This window comes from Micropterus dolomieu, linkage group LG12 (assembly GCF_021292245.1).
Source record: "Micropterus dolomieu isolate WLL.071019.BEF.003 ecotype Adirondacks linkage group LG12, ASM2129224v1, whole genome shotgun sequence".
Classification (NCBI taxonomy): Eukaryota; Metazoa; Chordata; class Actinopteri; order Centrarchiformes; family Centrarchidae; genus Micropterus; species Micropterus dolomieu.
The window spans coordinates 31,298,545-31,307,428 of NC_060161.1; the positions used below are offsets into that span (position 1 = coordinate 31,298,545).

At 38.6% G+C, this 8,884-nt stretch overlaps 1 protein-coding gene across 1 annotated transcript; it reads right to left on the reverse strand.

Annotated features, from left to right (window-relative positions):
* Positions 1-2,573: 2,573 nt before the first annotated feature.
* Positions 2,574-5,890, reverse strand: LOC123980374 (hepatic lectin-like). Its single transcript, XM_046064732.1, has 6 exons — positions 5,863-5,890; positions 4,827-4,943; positions 4,624-4,748; positions 4,391-4,522; positions 4,191-4,314; positions 2,574-2,787 (listed from the first exon to the last, which is right to left on the reverse strand). Exons 2-6 carry the CDS (start codon positions 4,897-4,899, stop codon positions 2,720-2,722), a joined length of 522 nt encoding a protein of 173 aa, XP_045920688.1. The 5' UTR covers positions 4,900-4,943; positions 5,863-5,890; the 3' UTR covers positions 2,574-2,719.
* Positions 5,891-8,884: the final 2,994 nt, after the last annotated feature.

Genomic DNA, 8,884 nt, shown 5'->3' on the forward strand with positions numbered 1-8,884 from the left:
AATCTGTTTTAAACTTCAGTATTGCTGTGTGTGGTTCAGAAACCTAAATCTTTCCAATGAGAACAGACTTGATATTCTTGTTAAATTGGCCAGCAAGATCTCAGCAAGGAGTCAGACCAAGCTTTCAGACCTTTATAACAGGCAGGTCCTTAGGATGGCTAATGCTACATTGGACTGCTAGAATCGTCCACTCCAGAGCGAGTTTGAGCTATAACCCTCAGGCCACCGTTTCAGCACTACTGTCTGCAGGACTAAAATACTCTATGTTTCTTTCATCCCCATCTGGCAGATAGCTCTGGGGTACATTGTGTTGTATTTTGCACTCTGAAAATTTTGAACATTGAAATTGGTTTGAACTTTCTGTGACTTCTTGTGTGGATGTTGTTGTTGATGTTGACCTTTTGCATTTTGTCTTTCATTTGAAGCTTGGCTGCATAACAGTTTTTCCCCAGTGGTACAAGAAAGATAAACTTTTCATAATGTCAAACTCAAAACAGGACAGCAAACACAGGGAAGTTGAAAAAACAAATTAACACACAAGGGATGAGGAGGAGATACTGCAGTACCACAATAAAACTAAAACTGAACTAAGATATCTAGAAAAATATCCGTCTACTGAAACATCACGCCACAAGCCCTGATGTCCATACCAACAATAAATGCCATTCATAAACCAGTTTTACAGCCACATCAGCCTTCCTCTGTATAACCTTACAACACTCATCCAGATATAAAACTCAAATAAAAAGAGCTGTGGACACTGCGTCGGGTGCAACAAACCTGGCCGTATAACTTTCTTCCATGTTTATACTCTACAGACCTTTTCCCATTTGACTGTTTCACTGCCATTTCTCCTTCTTCACAGTGCCCGGAGTCCAGAAAGTTTGAATGTGCCGGTGTATAGAGGTCTTTTCTCCCATCACTCCTGTGCACAAGCACAAACGCCACCTTTTGCAGATTGGCTGGAACAATATTGTGGGGAACATCCATACCACTTTCTTTGTTTTTCATTTACAAAGCGAGGGCTATGTAGGAAAATCTAAAAAAATGTTTTTACAGCACACACAAAACGGAAATTAGTGTGTTTTGGATTACAATTCCTTTAAATCAGTGACCAATTAAGGTAGATGGAACCATTTTTAAGGGGGTACAAGAATGCTAAAAATACCCTTATTGACTTCATCCATAATTTTGGTGCTTATTTTTGCATTGTTTGCAGCTACTGTAGCTACATTCAGCCAGTGAAGCTCTGTGGAAATCTGCTCTCCTGCAGCCGAATACGCATCTTCTCCTCTGCTGAAGCTTCTGATTTAACATTCCTGAGCTGACTTTTCCCCCCAAATAACGAGTAACTTTGGGTAGAAAATATATTAGTTTCCATCACATTATTTGTGTTTTCCCATATTTGGGTTAATTCTTACTAACAATATTGAACATGCAGTGTGTGCTTAGGTTTAGGCACCACAAATGTCAGCAACAAATGTGCCCCTTGTGAAAACAGTACAATTTGTGCTTTGTATTTTTTACTCAGGACTTTGATTTCCCTCTATGTGGCCAGGTGTCGACTTTGTACAGGTGAAAAGACTGCAGACATGAGCACTGAAGAAGGGAGACCTTAGTGACGTTGTTCTGCAGTCTAAGATATGAGGTGTGACTGATTCAGCTTTCATTTCATCATCCTTCATATTGAAGTTCTTTTACACAAGATTACTGAATGCTGAATAAACACTTTGGTAATACAGCTGGTATCAACAGCACGGAGAACTTTGTCAAGGGACTGTCAAGGTAAAATAAAGCAGACAATGAGTCAATCCTGATTACTCCAAATGCATACAGGTACAGATGCATGTGATTTTGCAATAGACTGTGGAAAAGGAGTAATTAAGGCTGGTGTAATTTACACTATAGTTTTTAGCAAACTTTACACAAACTGGAGAAAGTAGCATTTGTTGTGGACAAGCTGAGGATTAATTCACATATTGCTGCTTCTTCATTATTATGACTGGACAAATCAATGAGTTAAGGCCAATTTCTTGCTAAGCCACGCCCTTTGTATTATTACTATTACTATTTTTGTTGATGGTGGCAATATTTTTTGGCCAATCTTGCCTAATTGTAATGGAAATGTGTATCCCAAGTTCTAACTGTATTTTCTCATTTTGTGAGTTACCAAAAATTCATCACAGACTTTAGTCCACAGACTTTATGGTCCAAGAGGTTTTTAGTAGAGCACATTTGACTTCTACTGGATTTGTGCTCAAGTCAATTGGACTTACAGTGTGAGAGACTTTACAAAATAGCATTTTTGGAGCTTAATTACAGCACCATCATTTGGCAGGCACATATTTATGTGGATGCAGTTGCGCATCATTTCCAGTTAGTGGCACAAGTTGAGTGTTTCTAGCTCACTCCAGCTCACAGAAATATGAGACACGGAATAAGACAAATAATATTAAACTCATTCTTGCTGTGGAATGATGACAATGCTGTCACCATGAAATCTGAACAGCTGTTTTTCCACAGTTGTGTTAAAAAGAAATGCATCTGGAAAAAAAAACACAAAAACAAGAAGCCAGAACATAAACGCTGGAGCGTTTATTGCAGTAACTTGCAGTAAAAAGCTTGTGTTCATAGTGGTTACCATGAAACAGACTTGTCCAACTGCAGCACAGATTAGTTGTTGTTTGAAAATGTGAAAGCAAACAACAGCTGGTGATGATCACATCTTCTTGGCGCACACGTAGTTCTTCTTCTCTGAGCAGTATGTACCATTCAAGTTTCCCTCATCTGGAGAAAAGAAATCAGAATACATCACATTCAGTGGCATCTAGACTTACAGTGGAAGCATGAAGAGACAGAATATTTTCACATTTAACTCTGTGAATTAAAGGTTAAATCCACCAAATGATAGTTGGTGATCTGGATTGAACGGTCTTGGTGAGTTTACTTTTGTTTCTGTCAAGTCTGAATTACGTTTTGTTTATGATGATTTAACAAGGCTATTAAGCTGGTTTTAGTTTCAATTGATGTTTTTTATAATGCGCCATTCATCCGCCATCAATGCGCCAAAGTACCAGCACACCTGGCTTTTCAGGGGAATGGGAGATGACACTCTGATTGGTGTATTGGTATATTACGCCCAGAACACACCCAGCAACAAAACACAAAACTAGCAGAATTGGAGTTGGACACGCCCACTGCTCCACGCACTTCACGTCATGTGCTTCGATCCCTAAAATAGAGCCCATGAAGTTATTGAAGTCGGGCCCATATATCATTCCTTTATGTTTCTATCACTAGGTGTCAGCAGAAACAAGCCCTGAACACTGATATATGCACCATATAAATTAACTTGGCAAACCCATTAGCAAACTTACTCATTTAATTACACATTGAGCAGATAAAAGCAAGCATTAGCATTCATTAATTTAAATTTTAGCTGCTGGACACCTGATGAAGTCCAATGTTTACTTTCTTTAAGCTCTGTTTTGGTCCTCAGTAACTCCTGAGAAGAATATCTGTCTTGTTGGCTGCTAAATGCTCCACTATGTTCACCAGCTGCTCTCTAACTTTGTTTTGTTCTCTGTTGTTTTGTTCTCTGTTGTTTTATGCAAGGCAAGCAGCGTGCAGTGGGTGACAGCGCTAAGAAAGTACCAAAACAGTAAAGTTGTAGCCCATAAAAGGAAAACAAAGAGTTCAAAGTGAATAAAATGCTCCGTAGAGCGGAGGTGAACTGCACAGTTGGGTAATAATGTCCTGTTGGTTCATCAGTATGAGAAATCACTTTCATATACACTGAACAATATTATAAACACAATACTTTTGTTTTTGCCCCCATTCATCATGCGCTGAACTCGAAGATCTAAGACTTTCTCTATGTACACAAAAGGCCTATTTATCGCAAATATTTTTCACAAATCTGTCAAAAGTTGTGTGAACACTTCTCCTTTGCTGAGATAATCCATCCACCTCCCAGGTGTGGCATATCAAGATGCTGATCAGACAACTTGGGTCTTGGACAGGTGTGCCTCAGGCTGGCCACAATAAAAGGCCACTCAAAAAAACTGCATCAAGTTCTCTAAATCCCTGATATGTGCTATTTAAGAACGAAAAAACAGGATTATTTCATTTCATTCAAAACTTCACTCCCATTCCCCAATCCTTCTTTCCACTCCTCTATTTTGCCTTACCAAAAATGTCCAACTGGATGCAGAATTCACTTTCTTTATTGTCTGGTGTCTCATGATCCCATACAGTGTACGTGAATTCAGTTCCATTAGTTCCATCAGTTCCATCAGTACGTGTTATATTTTCCTGAAAAACACTAAATGAGGATCAAACAGTTTATTAACCCAGCCCATTGGTCTGCTCTGAGAGATTCACTACTTACGCCTGATTTTTTGGCTCCAATCCAAATTAACTGGTGACGAGAGTCGGCGTGGTAGGTCAAACAAAGCACGCTAGACATCTCTTCAAGACTGTGTATTGACACCAGGTCAGAATTTAAGGTTCTGCAGTGTTCCTAAAAACAACAAATGTGTTCACCAGCACCTGATCAAAACATATTATATATGATGATGGATTTATTATCGCTCTTCTGATGCCTGTGTGTGTTTGCTTCACCTGTGCCTCTTGGAAATTCTTTTCGCTTCCGTTGTATTTAGCACATCGACTCTCATCAATGCGGCTCCATCCTTCTCCGCATGGCTTATCTGAATAACTTTCACATTCTACCTCAATTGAATGATCTGTAGGAATATACGTGCTTGAATAAACATTTGCTGGGCTCCAGCTCAATGATGCATTTGTGATGTTATAGTACTTACGATTACGTCCTTCTGTGACAGTGGCCAGGGCGCACACCAACAGGAGGATGGTACTTAGCACAGCTGGATGCATGTCTCAAGCTTCAGTAACTCAGTTTTCCACAGCTAGAATATGACCTGGAAATGTGAGAGTTAGAAGTGCAAGGGCGTCAAATTTAGAAGGGACTGTAGGGACATCATTCTCCACCAATATCCAGCGAATACTGAAATTTCCCAAGCAACCATTTTGATTCAAAAATTTAAATTATGAATCCAATGTGTTTTTAAAGGTCCAGTGTGTAATATTTAGGATGATCTATTGACAGAAATGCAATAGAAGATCCATAACTATGTTTTAAAGTGGTGTATACATAATGAAAACATTGAAAAAGCTTACTATTTATTTTTATTTGTTTATCTTTTTGTTTTCATGCTGTAAAGCACTTTGTTACCTGTATTGAAAATGCTATACAAATTAATCTATTATTATTAGTAGTATTATTATTATCATGCTACTAATGTTGAAACCTAACCTACATCCTTGTAGAAGCAGAGTGAATGTGAAAGAATGGCAACAAAGAACAGCCAAATCTATGTTTTTTTACATTTTGGTTTTTGTGTGGATTACAGAAAAAACAAATGGTAAATAAGGTGTTAATTAGTGAAAAAAATATTTTGTTGTTGGTGCTAAGTCTCAGCAATACAAAATAAAACCTCTCTGAAGTACCACACAGGTTAGGAACCAAGCTGTCCTTTTTTATTCTGATGTTACTTTTCAGATCCAAAGCAGCAACATTTCTTAAAGTGCCTTTTAGAAATTCAAAATACATCTAACTTTACAGATTTCTTCTCACAGGCTGATAGTCTACATAAGCATTCAATAATTACCAGCGATGAAATGAGGTGACATCCACAAAACTTTCTCCAGACATACAGGACAAATTTCTATATACAACAGCTTCCCAGCCCAAGAAGCCACTTAGCATCTTCAGCTCAGTAATCTACCCCAAAGAGCTCAGATTGTTGCCCTGTTCTGGCATGCTAATAAGAAACTCACCACAGATGTGTTCAGCTCTCTCGATGTCTGATTGCCAGCTGGCTCTTCCTCTCACTTTTTAAACCACCACTCCACGCTGTGTGGACATGCCAATGTTCTGCCAGTGTCAACAAATGGCTGATTTTGATTAATTCTAAGAACAAAGTGTTCTCATGCCCCTGACAGACAGACTCTTGCGTGTAAGAGAAAATTCAGCCAAAACTCCCTTCAAGGTTTGGGGTTCTGTTTTATCCCCCAGATGTCAAAAAATCTTTAACCTTGAAGTAATTTTAAGTGTGTTTGCAGCAACAACCTTTTCAGTCTGATTACGCTATTAGAATTTGGATACTGTTAGATACTGTTAGTTGGATAAATACCACTGCCCTAGCTTAGCAGAAATAAACTTTTATAAAATAATGAAATATAATGTATTAAAATAATTCACAGAGGACCAATTGTTTGTTCTGCAGAGCAAAAAACACAAATTAAATCAGTTCAGTTCATTTCAGTGTGCTTTATTGGCATGGATGTTTAATGTGTTATTTAAACATTATTGCCAAAGCAGTTTGCAACAAAATCAAAAAAAGTTTACATTTTAGATTCAAGATTTATCCAATCAAACTATTACAAAAACAACAAATAGAGATAGACTGTTAACTACTTTTAAACTTTTACATATTTCTCTGTTGCTTTTATGTTTTATGTAAAGCACATTGAATTACATTGTTGTTAAATTGTGCTATACAAATAAACTTGTCTTGCCTTGCCTTACAAATAAAAGTAAACAAGATGTAACCTGCCATGCAGGGAACGTAAAGTCAAGTCAGCTTTATAGCACATTTAAAAACAACAGTAGTTGACCCAAAGTGCTTTCCAAGAACACAATACACACAAAAAGTATAAACGTACAAAAGAACAAAGAGTAGTATACCACTGTGTATCCAACTACACAATAAAACACTAGTGCACCAATACACATTAATAAAAGGAATATGGAGAACTTGGTAAAGATAAAATTCAAAGACACTAAAAGGAAGTAAATAAGAACAACGTCAGATTAAAATGGATTAAAATAAATAAATAAAACAAGGGACAGAATCAGGAAAAAACCAGAGAAAAAATTTAGGTCTTTAAATTAGATTTCAAGTTCTCAATGGTAGGGCAGGACTTGATGTTAGATGAAAAACTATTCCAAAGCCTGTGGGCAGCAACAGAAAAGGCCCAGTCACCTTTGGTTGTAAGGCGTGAGAAGGGGAATAAGAGGAATTGTTGTGATGATGACCTGAGCGACCTAAGTGCAGAATATGGAATTAGCATATCAGTAATGTACTGTGGGGCTAAGCCATTAAGGGCTTTAAAAACAAATAATACAATTTTAAAATCAATTCTGTATTTTACTGGTAACCAGTGCAAGACCGGAGTTATGTGTTGTCTTTTCTTTGTTCCAGTTAAAACATTTTTTCTCTGATACTCCAGACACGTATGGAATCACAATGTTGTTGCGTTTGACCTTCTTTTCCTCCTCCCCTGTAGTTTTGTTCTTCTTGGATCTTGTGGCTGTTTTCACAAAGGTCCATTTAGGGTATCCACAGGCTGTAAGTGCCCCCTTCAGGTGGTTCTGTTCCTTCTCTCTGGCTTGGGTGCTTGTTGGTAGAGTTGATGTGTTCTGTGAAGGCTTGCACTTCCTGGGATTTAATTTTGACCCGGGTGTCATCCACATATCTGTACCAGTGGCTTGGTGCAGTTCCTCTGAAGGAGTTGAGGACTTTGTTCTCCACTTCTTCCATGTAGATGTTTGCCACAATCTGGCACAGCCATGCTTCTGTCTGTAGAATCCTCCGTTGTACTGGAAGTAGGTGGTGTTTAGACAGAGGTCGAGTAATTTACAGACCTGGTCAGGGCTGAGGCTAGTTCTGTTGTCCAGGGTGTTGTCTTGTTTTAGCCGTTTCCTTACGGTTTCTACTGCTTCTTTGGTGGGGATGCAGGTGAACAAAGAAGTCACATCACAGGATACCATGGTTTCATCTGGGTCCAGTTTTAGTCCTCGAACTTTGTTTACAAAGTCAAACATCTACATAGAAGAAGTGGAGCCCAAAGCCCTCAATTCCTTCAGAGGAAAGTGTCCCTTCAGGTTGTGACACAGGGACACATAGAAAGTCCTTCTCCTTGATTATTCTTAATTTATTGTTATCTTTAAGTCCTTTGAAATCTGGTTTTAATTGATGGAATTTCTCAAAATGTTGCTCTCTTATGCTTCTATAATAACCACATTTCAGAAGAAAATGTGTCTCTGTCTCCACCTCTCCTGTCATACAGTGCTCACAGACTCTATATTCTTTTGGTAACCAGGACTTTTTATGTCTCCCTTTTCAATTACAAAGGTGTGGTCACTGAATCTGGACACAAATCTATCTCAACACATTTTTAATATCCTCTATCATCTATGTGTCTCACAAGAGCGGCTACCAGGTAATCCATCCATCCATCCATCCATCGTCAACCGCTTATCCTGCATACAGGGTCGCGGGGGGGCTGGAGCCAATACCAGCTGACATCGGGCGCAAGGCGGTACTAGGCAATCCTTCACTCCTAAATCTGGCAGAAATCTCACCTATCGACTGCTGGAAGACCAAATTTCCCAGAAAAGTTCGACACACACCAACATTTCATCATGTCTCACATCCACAAAGAATGAATCACATTTCAAACATCCATTAATGATCAATACCTGGGTGTCAGAACACCAAACTGTCTGCTTTAAATGACACTTAAACAGTATTATACATAATTTAAAATGCAACTATAACACACTGAATAAAGGTCAAAGATAAACAGCGCACACACTCTGCTGGACTAAACCACCATTTCAACATACTTGGCAAAAGGAGTGTGTTCCGTCCCATTTTTGTTCTGGCCTCTTGAGCTTTTGTACCTTTGTTTAGAGGAAAACATCTGTTCTCTTGATTATTCTTATATGTGTCCAAGGTCTCCTAATCTGTTGTGTAGACACAGGTAATGAGTATTTGGGCCCAGAGTGCAGACA